General features: G+C 41.1%; 1 protein-coding gene across 1 annotated transcript; it reads right to left on the bottom strand.

The window, feature by feature from the left end:
• Nucleotides 1–4,731: 4,731 nt before the first annotated feature.
• Nucleotides 4,732–6,327, bottom strand: LOC133792214 (uncharacterized). Its single transcript, XM_062230129.1, has 2 exons — nucleotides 5,768–6,327; nucleotides 4,732–5,572 (listed from the first exon to the last, which is right to left on the bottom strand). Exons 1-2 carry the CDS (start codon nucleotides 6,325–6,327, stop codon nucleotides 4,732–4,734), a joined length of 1,401 nt encoding a protein of 466 aa, XP_062086113.1.
• Between the last annotated feature and the right edge of the window lie 11,148 nt (nucleotides 6,328–17,475).

The raw sequence follows: 17,475 nt of genomic DNA, 5'->3' as shown, positions 1-17,475 counted from the left end.
AACCAGAAAATCACTCAAACAACAAGGATAGGGTCTTAGAAATCATACCGTGGGTGGAATTTCGACCTTGAACTGAACCCTAGACCTCCTTGGCTTGCACCTTCACAACCTTGACCTGTTTTCCCCAAAAACCCCATCCATTTAGCTCAAAAACACAGCTCAAAACCAGCAAAACCCTAAAACCGAAAACCTCAAGAACTTACCTCAAATCTTTGATGTGATCTTGCTATTCCCTTGCCAATCCCCAAGCCTAGCTTAGGATCCTTAATGCTCAGCTAACCCTAGCTTTCCATTGAGCTTGACCTCAAGAAAAATCAAGGGAAATGGTTGGGAGAGCCACAAACCGAATCTTCAAAGCCAAACCCTTCAGTTTTCCCTCTCTTCCTTCTCTTCCTTCTTTCTTTCTTTTCAGCCTATGCTTTTCTCTACAAAATCCACTAAGTATAAAGACCTTCTTTATTTTATCTCTTACAAGCCTAATGACCAAAATGCCCTCCCTTACTAATTCTAAACCTTTATGTCCATAAAGGGGCATTTTAGTCATATTACCCAAATTCCCACTAATTCCTCAAGTGTTCCTAATAATTCTCGTTCGCTACCCAATACCTGATTAATCATCAAATATATTCCAAAATTCTCAATTACACTCCCCAGGCTTAACCCAAGCCTGGTACAGGTTCCCGCTTTGACTTTCCGCTAACCCGCTCATTCTAGGATCGTCTCGAGTCATAGATCACAGGTATCAACATAGTCATGTCCAACATGGCCAAATTACAAATATGCTTAATCAGGTCTATATGCATACTAATTCACATAGTCATGCATCACAATTAATCAAATAGTCATATAACGTGCATTAAATCATATTCATGCATTAAACTCATAAAAGTCACACACAGAATTCCATTATGCCCTCCAGGCACACTACTCCAGGCCCTTAAACCTTAATACCGAATTTGGGGTCGTTACACTGGAGGTCATCGAGAGGACTCCAGCCACGATCCCCCTTCCAACGGTGTGCATTGAAGCCATCTCGTCTCCACCTACTCAACTCCCGGTCATTGATTTGAACCAGAAGCCCCGGGCGAGTTGGGGGTAGGAGGAAAGAGCTGCAGACTCGACTACTGACAAGTCTGTGAATTGGGCCAAAAGGTCTAAGACCAAGGACCTTGCCTTGGCCGAGGAGAACTCCTCTAGGGAGATCTTGATTGTCACCCAGGAGATATTGGAGGCTCCCATGCTTCCTGTCAATATGGCCTTTTTCGAGGAGGGGGACATGGTCCTCTGGGAGAAGAGGACGAGGATGGTATCCCAGGCCTGGGAAGATGGCCAGGACATACAGGAGGAGGTCTACTGGGCCTTAACGGTTTGGAGAAAAGTGGATTTCGTCGAGCGCCCTACTGCCTTTAGTGCTCCGCAGCCAATCATGGACCAACTCATTGCCGAGATTGGGTTTTGTCCCAAACTGGGGTAGGACACGACCCCACTTGCTGTAGATCAGTTAGATTAGGTTGAGATGACCATGTCTAACCTCCAACTGAAACAGTATGCCACCTTGGTCAACCGGGATGCCTTGTTCATCTCCCAGGCCATTCGTCACCAGGCCACCGCTGTAAGTCATGTATCCATATGACCCTTTGCTTTCCACACTTTTTACCAGTATGTCTTCTAACTTTTATTTGTTTCAGGATTCCTTGCTGGGCCACGGGAATGTTGATTTGGTGGCGGAGAGGGCGATGAAGCTAGAGACGGCCCAATTGGAGTTTGAGGGGGCTGTGAACCAGCGGGAAGCCGCTAGGGAGGCCTTGACCAAGGAGGTTTCTTGAGCAGAGGCCCTGGCCAAGGAAGCTGCACGGGTGGAGGCCCTAGTTAAGGAAGCTGCTCAAGCTCAGGCTATCCGCGAGGAGGCCTCCCGGGTCTGGTTTCAACTTGAAGAAACTTTGTACAGAAAGGAAGCCGACCACAAAAAGTTGGTGGATAGCCTGGAGGCGGAGCTTCTTCGTGTTCGAGGCTCCGAGGCATCATCTAAGGCCTTCCTGGAGGCAGCTGAGGCCCAATATCGCCAGGATTGGGAGAAGGTCACCGCTCTTTAATCCCAGATCTAGGCCCTGGATGACCTGCTTTGGCTACAGGTGACAAGACATGAGGAGGTTCACCAAGAGAAAGAGCAGGCAGGTGATTTGCTAGAGGCCACCTTCGATGAGGCCACCTTCGATGAGGCCACCTTCGATGAGGCCATCTACATGGCCTGGCTCAAGGAAAAGAATATGAACCTTCTGGTCGACCTCGATCTCCCCGCACAGAGATCTGAGTTCGAGGCTAAGGAGAAAGCCGACGCAGAGCTCATGGTCGAGGATGAAACAGATGGAGCTGCTCTGAAGGCAGTAGAGCAGGGCGAAGTCTAGGGCTAAGCCTTTAACTTTTTTTTGTGGATTCTTTTTTTTTGTAATATTTTTATGGACGCGGGTGCATCCCAGACAATTTTTTTTATGTATTTACTTTATTTTTGCACAAAATTTTCCCTTTTCCATTCGTTTATTATTTCCTCAAAATTCCATCAGTCGGGACCATTAGGGAAAAGTTGTAGGAAACTTTTGGCTTGTCTGGGGACCAGCGTTTGGGTCTCAACGACCTGGACCGTCTAGGACTTTTACCATGATTTTATCCCAATTCTGGACACTCTTAGCCTTTTTTATCCTAATTTTATAATTCGGGCTCCAACATTTTGGACCATCAGAGTTTTCTTTTTAGGTGTGACTTAACCTATTAAGTCGATTTAATCTTGCTGTTCAGGTTCCAACGGCCTGGACCGCTAAGGAGCTAATAATTATCATCAACTTTATTTGTCTTGATTCTGGTGTTCAGGTTCCAACGGCATCGGCCATCCGAGATAAGTTGATTAGCTTATTTTGAACTTTTGGGTCAGGTTCCAACGGCCTGGGCCATTTATAAGACTAATTTTACACAACTTATACCTAGGACTCACGTTCCAATGGTTGTGGGCCATTATAGAAGACGTGGACGAGTATTTGATTATTTGGGACCACGTTAGGTCAACCAATTTTTAGGTATTTCATATCCCTAGACCATGCATGTCCAAGTTAGGATTGGGCCTGGACCGTATGTCCTACTAGGTATTATACCTCCGGACCATGTACATCCGGGCTAGGACTAGGCCTGAGCCTTACTAACTATTGGGTTTTGTACCCCCTGGACCGTGTATGTCCGGGTTAGGACTAGGCCTGAGCCTTGTGTCCTGGTGGGTTCAGTACCCCCCGGACCATGTAAGTCTGGGTTAGGACTAGGCCTGAGCATTACGTCCTATTGGATTCTGTACCCCCGGACCATGTAAGTTCGGGTTAGGACTAGGTCTGAGCCTTGAATCCTGGTGGGTTTTTGTACCCCACGGACCATGTACGCCCGGTTAGGACTAGGCCTGAGCCTTGCATCCTTTTGTTGGGAGTTGGGTTTTTGCTACCCCCAGTCTATACGATCCGGATCAGGACTAAACTTTGTATCTTGCATCCTGTTTTTGTTTTCATTCCTTGACTTGTATAGATGGTCATACCCCCCCCCCCCCCCCAAGTCAGCAATGAGTGTAGTCTTGGTTCACTTGTTCGTGAAAAAGGAGGAAGACAGACGAAAACTTTTATTTCTTTACAATATTTCTTTATGATGTTTTGTACACATCATTTTCATTAAATAAGAAATATCCTTGGGATGTACATTGTTTATGAGAAAAATTAAAAATAGAAACACATCCTCCTGACTACTGAAAGTACTTACGGAGTTGTTCAGCATTCCAAGCCCTTGGGACCTTTGTTCCATCAAGTCGCCTTAAGCGATACGTTCCTAGACATACTTCATGTTGGATTTCGTACGGTCCTTCCATGTTTGGACCCAGAACCCCCACTCTCGGATCTTGGGTTGCAGGGAAGACTCTTCTTAGGACTAGATCACCAGTTTCAAACTTTCCCCTTTTAACTTTAGAGTTAAAGTGCCCGGCGATCTTTCCTTGATACATCTTCAGTTGAACCTAAGATTCTTCCCGGATCTCTTCGATAAGGTCCAAAGATTCCTAGAGTAAGGCGTGATTCTGGTCGGGATCATACATGTTCCGTCGGTGAGATAGGATAGCCGTTTCCACTGGGATGACTGCTTCACATCCATACACCATGAAGTAGGGAGTATGCATGGTAGACGTTCTTTTAGTGGTACTATATGGCCATAGTACGCGGGGCAACTCTTCTGACCACTTTCTTTTGCAGGCTTGAAGCTTTTTCTTTAATGTCCCATTCAAAATCTTGTTCACGGCCTCTATTTGCCCATTTTCTTGAGGACTTGCGACTGCGTAGAAGCTTTTGATGATGCCATGTCTTTCACAGAATTCAGTGAATTGGATGCTATTAAATTGCTTCTCGTTGTCGGACACAATTTTGTGAGGGAGGCCATATCGACACACAATGTTATTGATGACGAAGTATAGGGGTTTTTTTGAGGTGATGGTGTTCATTGGTTCCACCTCGACCCACTTAGTGTAATAGTCGACGGCTACGGTGGCGTACTTCACACCACCCATCCTGGCCGGGAGTGACCCTACTAGGTCGATTCCCTACACTACGAAAGGTCAAGGACTGGTCATCAGGGTTATTTCCGTTGGAGAGGCTCACGGGATCTTCGAATAGCTTTGGCATTGTTCGCACTTGTGGACGTAATCAACACAATCCTTCTTCATCGTTGGCCAGAAATATCCATGCCATAGGATTTTCTTCGACAAGCTGAGTCCGGCTGTTTGATCTCCGCAGAAACTTCATGCACATCGTGCATGATTGCACTCATTTCATTTCTAGACACGCATTGGAGGTATGGCATGGATAACCCTATGCAATAAAGTTTTCCTTCCACCATGACGTATCTGGGGTCCTGGTACTGAAGCTTCCTAGCAGCTACCTTGTCCGCAGGCAACCCTCTGGTGGTTAGGTAGTGGATGATAGGACCCATCCAGGTCGTGGAATAGTCTATGGCGTTGATCATGGGGGCTTGAATACTTGGTGCAAGAAGATGGTTGATCGAGATGAGCCCAAAGATCTCTGCCTCGGCATCCGTGACCAGCTTTGCCAATGTGTCTGCAAACACATTTCGTTCCCTAGGGATCTGGCGGATGGAATGTTTCTTGAAAGAATGGAGTAGCTCCCAGCCTTGTGTCACATAAGCAACCATCTTTTCTCCCTTCATTTGGTATTCCCCCGATATTTGACTGGCAAAAAATTGGGAGTTGCTATAAACTTTTAGACTTGCTGCTCCTACCTCCCGAGCCAGACGCAATCCGGCAAACATGGCCTCGTGCTCGACCTCATTATTCGATGCATCGAACTGGAAATGTAGGGCGCTTTGCAACTGGTGTCCTTGCGGTGATATTAAGATGATCTCGGCCCCAACCTCATTTTTGTTTGAGGTTCTATCTACGAAGACCTTCCATAGGGGTGCTACGGGGTCGACGGGATCGTCATCTTCAGTGATCCCGGTGCATTCCATGATGAAGTCATCCAGGGCCTGCCCCTTGATTGATATCCTGGGGACATATGCAATGTCGAACTAACTCAGTTCCATGGCCCACTTCAGGAGTCTCCCCAATGATTCGGGATTTTGTAAAACTTGTTGTAGGGGATTGTTAGTTAGTACTTTTATGGCGTGGGCCTGAAAGTAAGGCCTAAGCTTTCGGGATGCAATTAGTAAGCGAAATGTTAATTTCTTGATTAGCGGGTACCTGGACTCTGCACCCAATAACCTTTTGCTTACATAATAAACCAGAAGTTGGGCCTTTCCTTCTTCCCGCACGAGCGCGGCACTGATGGCGTGTTCGGACACGACCAAATAAAGGTACAACGGCTCCCCATCCATTGGCTTTGCCAAGATTGGTGCTTGGTACAAATGTTCCTTCAGTTTTTGGAAAGCCTCTTTACATTCGGCCGACCATTCGAACCTTTGGCTTTCGAAAAGGATGTTGAAGAACAGGATGCACTTGTTCGTGGACTTTGAGACAAAACGGCTCAGGGCTGCTATTCGTCCCATCAAGCTCTGTATGTATTTGTGCTTCCGTGGCAAAGGCATATCGATCAGTGCTTTGATCTTGTCCAGATTGGCTTCTATCCCTCGGTAGCTTACTATGAAGCCCAAGAACTTCCCAGATGCCACACCAAAGGAGCACTTCTTGGGGTTCAGCTTCTTCCCATACTTCTGAATGATGACAAACGCCTCTGCCAGATCGTCAGCGTGTCCTCTGGAGGTCTTAAACTTGACTAGCATGTCATCTATGTAGACCTCCATATTCTTTCCCAATTGGGCCTGGAACATTATGATGAAGAGCCTTTGATACGTGGCTCTGGTGTTCTTGAGCCCGAAGGGCATGACAATGTAGCATTACATCCCCTTGTCTGTCTGGAAGCTGGTGTGTTCCTGGTTTGCTACATGCATTGAGATCTGGTTATAACAGGAGTAAGCATCCATGAAGCTCAACATTTCATACCCGGATGTTGCATCTACCATTTGGTTGATCTGGGGTAGAGGGAAATAGTCTTTGGGGCAGGCCTTGTTGAGATCTGTGAAGTCGATGCAAGTTCTCCACATTCCATTTGGCTTTGCCACCAACACTAGATTGGCCAGCTAGACGGGATACAAGGCTTCCTGAATGAAGTTGATCGAAGATAACTTCTCAACTTCTAACTTGAGGGCCTCTGCCCTCTCCGCCCCCATAGGTCTTCGTTTCTGTCAGACTGGAGTCACGCCCTCGTCAATGTTCAGGGCATGGCATATGATGTAACGGTCGATCCTGGTCATATTCAATTGTGACCAGGCCAAGACGTCCTGGTTCTCTTTCACTCGGGCGATGATGGCAGCCCAGACTTCTGCATTTAGGTTCTTCTCGACTTGGATTACTTTGGTCGGTTCGATGTCGCTAATGCACACCTCTTCAATCTCCTCCATGGGCTCTAGTGCACGGTCTGCCCCTATCCGCGGATCCAGTTCATCTTCTTCCCGGACCATCCTCCGCACCGAGGGAGAGGTCGGATTGGATAAATATTCTCCTCCTCGAGAGGCTCTTCGTGGACCATATAAATTGATTGGGTGGATATGTGGTAACACTTTCGAGCGCTCTTCTGATCTCCCCGGACTGTTCCTACCCCTCCATTGTCGCAGGGGAATTTCATACAAAGGTGGAGGATGGAGGTGATGGCAACGAAGTTGACCAGAGCGGGCCGACCAAAGATGACGTTGTAAGCGGTGGGGTAGTCCACCTATATGAACGTAAAGAAATTGAACGAGCCTTCGATCTCATTCCCCAACGTTACAGACAATTGGATCTTCCCCATCGGGAGTATTGAATCTCCATTGAAACCGTAGATCTGTGTTGGGCATGAGGCCAGATCTGCCTCAGTCAAGCCAATTGCAATGAAGGCTGGCTTGAACAATACATTGACGGAACTTCCATCATCCACCAACACTCGGGACACCATCTTGTTGGAGATTTGGGCATCGATGACCAAAGGGTCATGATGTGGGAAGTGGACGTTCCGAGTGTCTTCTTCTGTGAAGGTGATGGGTAAATTCATCAGCTTCGGGCATTGAGCCGGGGTTTGGACCAAGACGCATACCTCGTGGCCATGGTCGAGCTCGCTGAGATATCTCTTTTGAACGTTCCAAGATGGTCCCCCTAGGTATGGCCGTCCCGAGATGGTGGCCATGTGACCATCTATCCGTGGGGGCGGGGTCCTGGAGGGGAAAGGAATCCCAGGTCTAGGTACCTACACAATTGGGGGCCCCTGAGGGGCCTGTGCTCCCGGGCCTGTAGCGTACCCTCCCTGGGGATGTTGGTACGATCCAGGTGCACCCGGGATCGCAAATTGTCCAGGAGCTACTAGCAGTCCCGAAACTCCCACGGGCATCCTGACCCACTGGTGGAGATGCCCCAACTTGATCGAATTCTCGATTTCATCTTTCAGCTGACGACACTTCTCAGTCGAGTGACCCATGTCTTTGTGATATGCGCACCTTTTACTGGTGTCCCTCGAGTTCTTTCCCCCTTTGAACATGGGGCTGGGCTTTCGGTAATGAACCGTACTTCCCGTGGCTAGGTATATGTTTTCCCTTGTGTCCACTAGGTTGGTGTACTTTGAGGGCTCAGATTAGTTTTGTCCTTTCCCTGATCTCTTCTCCCAGGAAGGGTTTACGCTTGCCTCCATCCCCCCCCCCCCCACCCCGCCCATTAAAGACAGTTGGGCCCGGCCGGGAGCAGCACTATACTCGACCAGGGCCATACCATGTCCAGAGAATGGGGCGGATTGTTCCGGGGCATATTTTGATGAGGCAGGTTCGTAGACCGTTGGGGCTGCGAAGGTCATTCCAGAAGTACCCATTGACCCTGGCGCCACTGGGGGCGTTGGATAGTGATGGGCAAGATACAGTATCCCGTACCTGGGAAAGGTTTGGGCACCTGGCTGGGGGGTTGGCTGCCATCTGAATGCCTGGATTCGGGCCTCCTCCTAGTTGATAAAGCTTTGTGCCCTCCTTATGAATTCTTCGAGGGTGGTCGCCTTACTGCGTTGCATGTCATCCTAGAGAGGGGACTCGACTCGGATCCCGGATTGGAGGGCCACCAGACGCTGTCCATCGTCCACCTTGGTTTTTGAGGCTTCTTCTATGAAACGCTGGATGTAGGCCCTCAGAGTCTCCATGGGGAGCTGCTTAATGTTGGTAATGGCGCTTATTTGCATGTCCATCCTCATGGTGGCCACAAACTACTTGCGGAACACCGACTATAGTCCGGACAAGGATTAGATAGATCCCGGCTTTAGTATCTTCCACCACTCTTCTACGGGTCCACCTAGGGTGATTGAGAAACACAGGCATTTGTCGTTGTCACAGACGTGGGCTACAGTCATCAACCGATTGTAGTGGGACAAGTTGTCCCTGGGGTCTGTATTCCCGGTGTAGGCTGGTAGGTTCGGCATTTTGAACCTCTTCGGGAACACCACATCTAGGATGTGTTTGTCACATGGTTCTTTTTCCTCCTCTTCAGAATCAGAACCTCCTCCCTCTTGTTTCTGAACTAGACGGTCTGGGACTTTCTGTAATGCGGCCAGCTGTTCCATGAACTATCTGCCCATTCCGTCGTCTAGGGGGACCCTTTCGTTCTCCTTGCAAGCTCGCTCCTTTTGGGCATTCAGACCATCATGCAAGTCTATCCGAGATGTGTCGTCCCCTGAACTAATGGCTTCCGGCTCATTCGCACGCTGGCGCCCTCAGTGATCCTTATTTACGGAGGCGCTGGGGTGGAAACGTTGTTCCCGTCCGGTCTGTCTAGGGATAGCCCGGGGCTTGGCACCTTGCAGGCGCATCACCTGCAGATTGATCGGATCATGCCATCCTAGGATGGGCACATCTTCTCTTTCCTAGGGAACGACCCTTGGTTGGCCCCAGTTTTCGGGACAGGATGAGTTTTCCATTGGGGGTTTGCTTTTACCACAGGGTCAGCTGCTTTGGCCTTCCCTTTTTCTTGAGCCAGTTTAGATGGGTCGTCTCTGGGTTGTAGTCCCAGAGTAGGGATCGGCCTTGTGTGTTCAGGCGCGCCGGTCCTAACTAGTGGGGCCGGTGGTTGTGTTCCTGGGGGTGGAACGGCTAGAGGATAAGCTACCAATCCTTGGGAAGCAATGAAGGCCTGGAGGGCTAGGAGGGATTCTTGTATCTAGCAGGTGGCTTCCTTCTGTTCCGTTATCCTGGCCTCTTGATCCAGGACTTGTTGTTTCAATCTGACCACCTCTAGGTCCTCCTGTCAGGATCCATTTCTTCTTCAGGGATCGCAGGATCCTTAGCTTCGTGAACTTGGTATCCCCGTTCATTTTGCTCGTCTTCCTCATAGTAACCCTCCTAGTAGTCTGCCCCGTCCTCAAAATTATGGGAATTGTCAGGCTGGGGCATTTGATAGGGTGAATCCTTAGGTTTGTCTTGAGGGAGAGGTTGTTTGGGCAATGGCTCCCCATTTCCTTGTTGTTGTTGGCGAGCAGGATCGAATGTAGTATGTCTCGTGTTCACCATTGTTGCAGATATTCGATTTTTTTTTTTTTTAAAAAAACTTTCTGTAGCTCTCAATGAAAGCACCAAAATGTTTACCAAGTTTTTCGGAAACTAGAATTATAAAAGATAATAGAACTTAAAAAGTAAGGATTTAGAATATGCAAGAAATGTTTTTACGTGGTTGGGGAGTTAATAAGCCTTAGTCCACGAGTCAGTTGTATTAGAGCTTAGAGAGCTTTTGACAATGGAGTTTTCTACAAGTTTGAGCTGAGTAATTGCTTACAAGAGAAAATTTGGGATCCTTTCTACAATGCATAACTAGCCCTATTTATAGGCAGTTGGATGCACTAGATTTGGGCCAGACTAATCTGGGCCCAATACAAATGTAATTAGGATTTTCTCACTATCAGAGGCTTAATACAAAGGGTTCTATCAATAAAATACACTAATCAGGGCCCATTGGGCCAGCTCGAGCATTACCACGATGTACGACAAACAACAGTACGCAGCTTCAGTCTGGTTTGCGTGGGCTTCTAAGGAGATCCAAGGGACAAGATCCGTCAGAGTAGTGGTAGTACTGTTCTGAATAACGGCGTACATTTCGTATGTAACCTCTTCTGCAGGATAGTTGAGGAGACAAAACTCTGTGTTTCTCGGGGTGATGTCAGTGTCGGGGACAATTTATCATACCCAACTCGGGTGCCCAGTCCAGGTTCATTCATCAACGTCCCAGTCCATTTACCAAGACCCTGGTTCATTTACCAGAGCCCGGGTTCATCCATTATCGTCCCGGTCCATTCTTAGACTTGGAAACATCCTCCTTATTCGCACCCTAGACGACACCTTATACTAGATCCGGGAACACTAAACGAGCCAAATTCATGGTCTCGGCTTCTCCGGTGCAGGGATGTCCAATGGATAATGTTGGGCTTACTGATATTTGGGCCACCAGAATTCACTCCTTCCCTGTCCATTGGGCTCAGTCTAGGTCTCAATCCCTTCAGGATAGCCCATGGACTTAGTGTACCATGCCACATGTAGGGGGAGGAAACAGGGATAACAAATAATTTACAAACAAAACATATACAACTAGCTAAAACACAATAAAAATATACATAAATATGGGGAAAAGTAGGTGGTTTCTATATTTATGGACAAATTAAAACTATTTAATAATAAGCATGGTTCACAAATACAATATCTCTTCTATATAATAAGTGTGTAGATAACGGAAATTCTTAGTTTTAGGTTTTTTATTTTTTAATGTTAACTTTAACGAAATATTCTTATATTTAATAGAATATTTTTATATTTAACAGTAGTTTGTAAACACTTAAAATAAAATAAAATAAAATAACTAAATAAACAAATTAAAATAGGATATTTTTGAGATATTTTATAATAATAATTATTTAAAAATAATAAAATCATACATTTTATAACTTAAATAAAATTTAATTAAAATTAAACTCGCTTATTAGAATAATATCATATTAAACATATAATATAATCTACTGTCAATTAGCAACAAATTATTTTTTAAAAAAAAGCTTGCAAGAAATTTAAATTTAAAATTCACGTATAATATTTAATATTACATTAAACATATAATATATAATCTCTTGTTGTTACTCTCAAATTTAAAAACTAGAACAAACATAAGCTTAAACGAAAATAAATAAATTATTTAATTAAAATAAGATATTTATTTAAAATTTATATGACATTAATATAAATTTAATAAAATAATAAATAAATTATATAAATAAAACTAAATAATTGGCTATGTAGCAGAATTGGTTGCGTTTAACGGAATATTTGTTAACTGAAACAGAATATATTAGCTTGTATGATTTCCTTTTCACTGTGACAACTTTTCACAAAATAATCAAATTTTAAACTGAAAATTTAACTTAAATTAAATATATTTTTAAAAAAAAAAACATTGGCAAATTTTCTCAAAATATTCAAATGTTAAAATAGAAAATTACCATAAATAAAATCGAATAGTCGATACTTTAAAAAATATAATTAAATTTTAACATGAAAAATTTACTTAAATAAATGCTAATAGTTCATAAGCATTTCTTTAAAAAGTGATATATTTTCACGAAAAAAAAAATGCAAGAGAATAACAATAATAATAAAAGCCACTCTTTATATATATATATATATATATATATATATATATATATTAACCTCAAAGAAAACCTTTAACAAAATGTAAATCAAAATACACAAAGTAGTGCAACTATTGAAACCTAAAATTACATAACCACTCTTACAATATAAATAACAAAATGGCATCGTAATAATTGGTAGCATCTGGTGTTAATTTCAGTTGCAGAAAATGTAAAATATTATACAGATCATTTAAAAAAAATTCATAGTTTGACAATTCTTCTTCATCACTCTAGAGAAATTAATCTTCTTCTCAATTATAAATCTCTGATGTATTGATTCAATAAAGTTTGCAGTGTTCTCAAAAAGTATTACGTTTTAAGGTACAAAGCAGAGAGAACATGAAAGAAAGGACTTTTTATCTATTGAATGTGAATTGATATCTCGTTTAATGGTACAAGCAAGGCTATTTATAGACCAACGTAATACAATACAATTGGTTATTAGCTGTAACAGAATTTGAAGTGATGATACAATTAATTAACAAAATAATGTGCAATATGAACTAACTCTAACTAATACTAATCTTGATATGCCCCTCAAGATAGAGTATATATATATATATATATATATATATATTAATTATACGCATCTTGGATATCAATTCTTTGAAAGGAGTTGGAAAAAGGGACTTTGTAAGAGCATCAGCTAGGTTGTTGGCAGATGTGAAGTGAATCATTTTGAGGATGCCTGCTTGGACCTTCTCTCTGACTAAATGACAATCAATATCTACATGTGTTTGTTTGTTCATGGAAAACTAGGTTTTCATAAATGTGAATAGCAGCATTGTTATCACAATATAATAAGGCAGGGATGGATAGTGTCATGCCAAAATGTTTGATTATAGCCCGAACCCATGTAATTTCGCATGTGGCATTGGCCATGGCTCGGTATTCTGCTTCAGCTGAGGACCTTGAGACAGTAGTTTGCTTTTTGGACTTCCATGACACAAGATTTCATTCGAGGAAGACACAATAGCCTGAAATGAATTGTTTTGTGTCAACACAGGTACCCCAGTCTGCATCAGCAAAGGCTTTGACATGATAATCTAATTGTGAATGAAATAATAATCCTTGTCTAAGAGTACCTTTAAGATAATGTAGTATTCCATTTGTAGCTTTAAGATGTGGAACTCTAGAATTAGCGACTGAGTGAGAGATATTTGGTCTTCTAGTCATTAGATAGAATAGTTTTCCTATAAGATTGCGGTATGAAGTAGGGTCGATGAGATGATCACCATCTTCCATACTCAACTTTAATTTTGGTTTTATAGGTGTAGATGCAGCATTCGTACCAAGGTAACATGTTTCAGTCAAACGTTGAAGAGTGAAGGGTCTCTATGAAACTGAAATTCCTTTATTTGTTGTACCTATTTCTAATCCAAGAAAAAATCTGAGAGGACCAAGATCCTTGAGTTTGAATTTGGAATCAAGTTGAACTTTAAAGGCATGAATTGCATATTCATTATCGCTAGCTATGACTATATTATCAACATAAACAAGTAAAGCTAAGAATACACCTGCATTATTTTTGATGAAGAGAGAATGGTGTGAAGGAGATTGATGGAAGCCATCTTGGAGCAAGGTTAAGTTGAGTTTGGAGAACCATTGTCGAGAAGATTGCTTAAGCCCATATAAACTTTTGTTGAGCTTGCAAACCGGATTCGGTTGAAGCTATCCAGATGGAGTGTAACCTTTTGGAAGTTCTATTTACACATCTTCATGTAAAATGCCTTTGTTGATGTCCATATGGTGAAGAGTCCAATTGTTTACTGCTGCAATAGCTAACACAATTTTAAATGTATTAAACTTTTCCATGGGAGCATAAGTATCTAAAAAATCAATGCCATGCTATTGAGTGTAACCGATGGAAACCAATCAGGTTTTTTGTCTTCCAAACTCATCATTTGGCTTGTAATTAACTTTAAAAACCCATTTACTTCAACCTGTGTGGAAGCCATCGGGTAGAAACACAATGGACCATGTATTAATGTCATCAAGAGCCTGAAGTTCAGTGGTCATGGTGTGTTTCCATTCTATTGATTTGCTAGCATTGGAAAAAGTCTTGGGTACAATTATTGTTTTGGTAGGAAGAACATCGGCTCAAAATGAAGTTGATCGCTTGTCATATGACAAGTTTCTTAGTAATGAATGTACCGTGGAACATGAATGTAAAGCGTCATATTCTATTACTTTGTCGAAACATCACTTATCTCTTAGTAATTAGAAAAGTATCACTTAAAAGATAAATTTAGTGGGACATTGATAAAACATGCAAGTTGGGACCAATAGCTTAAAATAAAAATAAAGTGTTCATATGAAATGTTTAAAGAAAATAAAAATTTAAGTCCCACTGGTAAATTTAAAAAATAAAGTCCACAACATAGTTCTTTAAAATCTGGGCGCTTATGTTGATCGTTTATTCGTTCATAGGAAACCCCCACGCCATACACACTCAGATGTCAAAACTCCCCACATCACAGAATGTGCCAGAGAGAAACCCTATTTATTATCTGAAAGGGTGAAAGTAAAGGAGTGAGCTAAAAGTGTTAGAGAATATATAATATTTCTCAATGGCACTACAACAAATTTTATATACAATGACTCCCTACAATGTCTTACACCATTGGTGTAAGACATTAAAACTTATCAGGGGTTTTAAATGTCTAATGGTGTAAGACATTGAAAGTTTTTATTAATGACTACAATTGGAAGACATTAAAAATGGTGGAAGACGTTGGAAATAGGTTGAGAAGTGGCAAGGGGGACATCTAATGTCTCCCACTGGGAGACGTGGGACACGTGGCACGTCTCCCAGTGGGAGACGTTGGATGTACCCGGGCATACATCCAACGTCTCCCAATGGGAGACGTGCCACGTGTCCCACGTCTCCTAGTGCGCGACGTTGGATGTATGCCCGGGTACATCCAACGTCTCCCACTGGGAGACGTGCCACGTGTCCCACGTCTCCCAGTGGGAGACGTTGGATGTCCCCCTAGCCATTTAATGAATTTTGGGTCTTCTTCTTCCTCATAACACCAAACAGAGAGCACACCAAACAGAGAGCACGAAAGGGGGCTGCGATTTTAGGGTTTTCAAGGTTAGTTTATTTTTAATTTTTATGAATTTTAGTTAATTATTTTGATAGGTTTAGCATTAGGATGAGTAATATACATGATTTTGTGTTAGTTTTACATTTTTATGCATTTTTTTCTATACATTGTTAGATTTATTTGTTTTTCCATGGAGGTTTTTCATAGATTTAAGATTTCATAGTTTTTTTTTTAATTTAACCTATCACATTGTATATATTTCATTATAATATATATGTTCATGATTTTTTTTTAATTTTTATCATTATTTATTTTGAAATTTAGATATATTTTTGTATGTATATTTAAACTTTTTTTTTAAATTCTAAGTATTTTGTTATATATATAGTTATTATGTTAAAATAAATTTATTAAATAATTTTAAAAATATAAATATATGAAAAAAATTATGTTTTTGTTGATTATTGAGATTTTAGGTTATGAAATTTTTTATTGATTTTTTGTTTAGGTTATAATTAGTGGCTCATTGGAGTTTTTTTTTTATTTTTTTACCAATCATTTACTTATTAGGAATTTAGTGATATTTGTTTAGTAATGTTTAACATATTAATTAATTTAATTTCGTAGGTTGTGATTTTGGTGGTGAGATTTTAGAGAGTACTTTGCATCAAAACTTCTATATCTATCAATCACACATTTGAGGTAATTAAGTTTATAAAATTACAATAATAAGTTATATATTGCTAGATATTTAGTGATATTTTATTTATTATTTATTAATTTATTTATATTGGTTTGTGGATTTAATAGCGAATTCGATTACTACTTGAAGTAATTTTGCTAGCTTTTGGATTATTAATTGCAAGAGGTAAATATATATTCTCTTACTTCTACTTTTAATATTATTAAACAAATGTTAGAGGAGTTTGAATATCTTAAATATTCATCCATAATGAAGTAGGTTCTGAGATTAAAATTGTGTGCTGCGGTAATAACGAAAGGTTGAGAACTTGTGTGTATTAGTGAAGTAGGTTCTGAGAAATTTGACTGTATGCTGCGGAGCTATAAGGAAGAAACTTATTGTATGTTGTTTGAATTGTTTGTGTTTGATATTCACATGTAGATGGTTAGGTCACTATTATAGGGGAAATGCTGCCCGATTTTATCTAGGATAATAAACAATTAGTTTTATATAGACATTTTATAAGGAAGAAACTTATTGTATGTTGTTTGAATTGTTTGTTTTGCTATTCACATGCAGATGGTTAGGTCACTATTATAGGGGAAATGCTGCCCGATTTTATTTAGGATAATAAACAATTAGTTTTATATAGACATCAAACTTTATCACGTGCTTATTTAGTGTTGTTTCTTTTCTTTTTGATAGACATAGGAGAATATATGGATAAATAGTGGATGTCAGCGAATAGGTTATCTGCGGAATATAGGAACGGGGTCGATTTGTTCTTAAGGTTTTGTTCTTAAGTGTAGAAATGTTAAAAAGATGGATCTTAAAAAGATTAAAGAACACTTATATTTCAATGGGTATTATTAATTAAAATTTACAAATTATTTTTGAAACTATAAATGTAATCAAATAATTAATTAATATATTTTACTTTATATTTCTTGCAGCTAACAAGCACATCATATACAAAGGCACAAATTGATGAGTTGCGACAAGAATGGGCGACATATATGTTGCCGATAATCCAAAATTACCGACCTCGTTGATAGGTTTTTTTTATTTTTTTAATTCTTTCTTCATACACAATGCAATATTTGTTCATTTTGAATATGTCTAACAAATATTGTATTTCTTGTATATATCTAACAAATATATTTTTTTCTTTCAATTTAATTGATTATTAAATCAATTTAAATTTAGATTAAAATCATTTCAATTTAAATTTAAATAATTTCAATTTAAATTAATATTATTTCAATTTAATTAATTATTAAATCAAATTAAAATAATATTAATTATAAATTTATTTAATTTATTTTTTTAAAATGTGGGAGACTTTCAATGTCTCCCACTGGGAGACGTGAGAAGTGACTCACCTCTCCCAATGGGAGACGTTGGATGTCTCCTAGGGACTTCCCACGTCTCCCGATGGGAGAGGTTGAAAGTCAACGTTTGACTTTCAACCTCTCCCAATGGGAGATGT

This window comes from Humulus lupulus, chromosome 7 (assembly GCF_963169125.1).
Source record: "Humulus lupulus chromosome 7, drHumLupu1.1, whole genome shotgun sequence".
Lineage (NCBI taxonomy): Eukaryota > Viridiplantae > Streptophyta > Magnoliopsida > Rosales > Cannabaceae > Humulus > Humulus lupulus.
The sequence above is the reverse complement of the archived record's forward strand: the minus strand, read 5'-3'. Positions and strand labels throughout refer to the sequence as shown.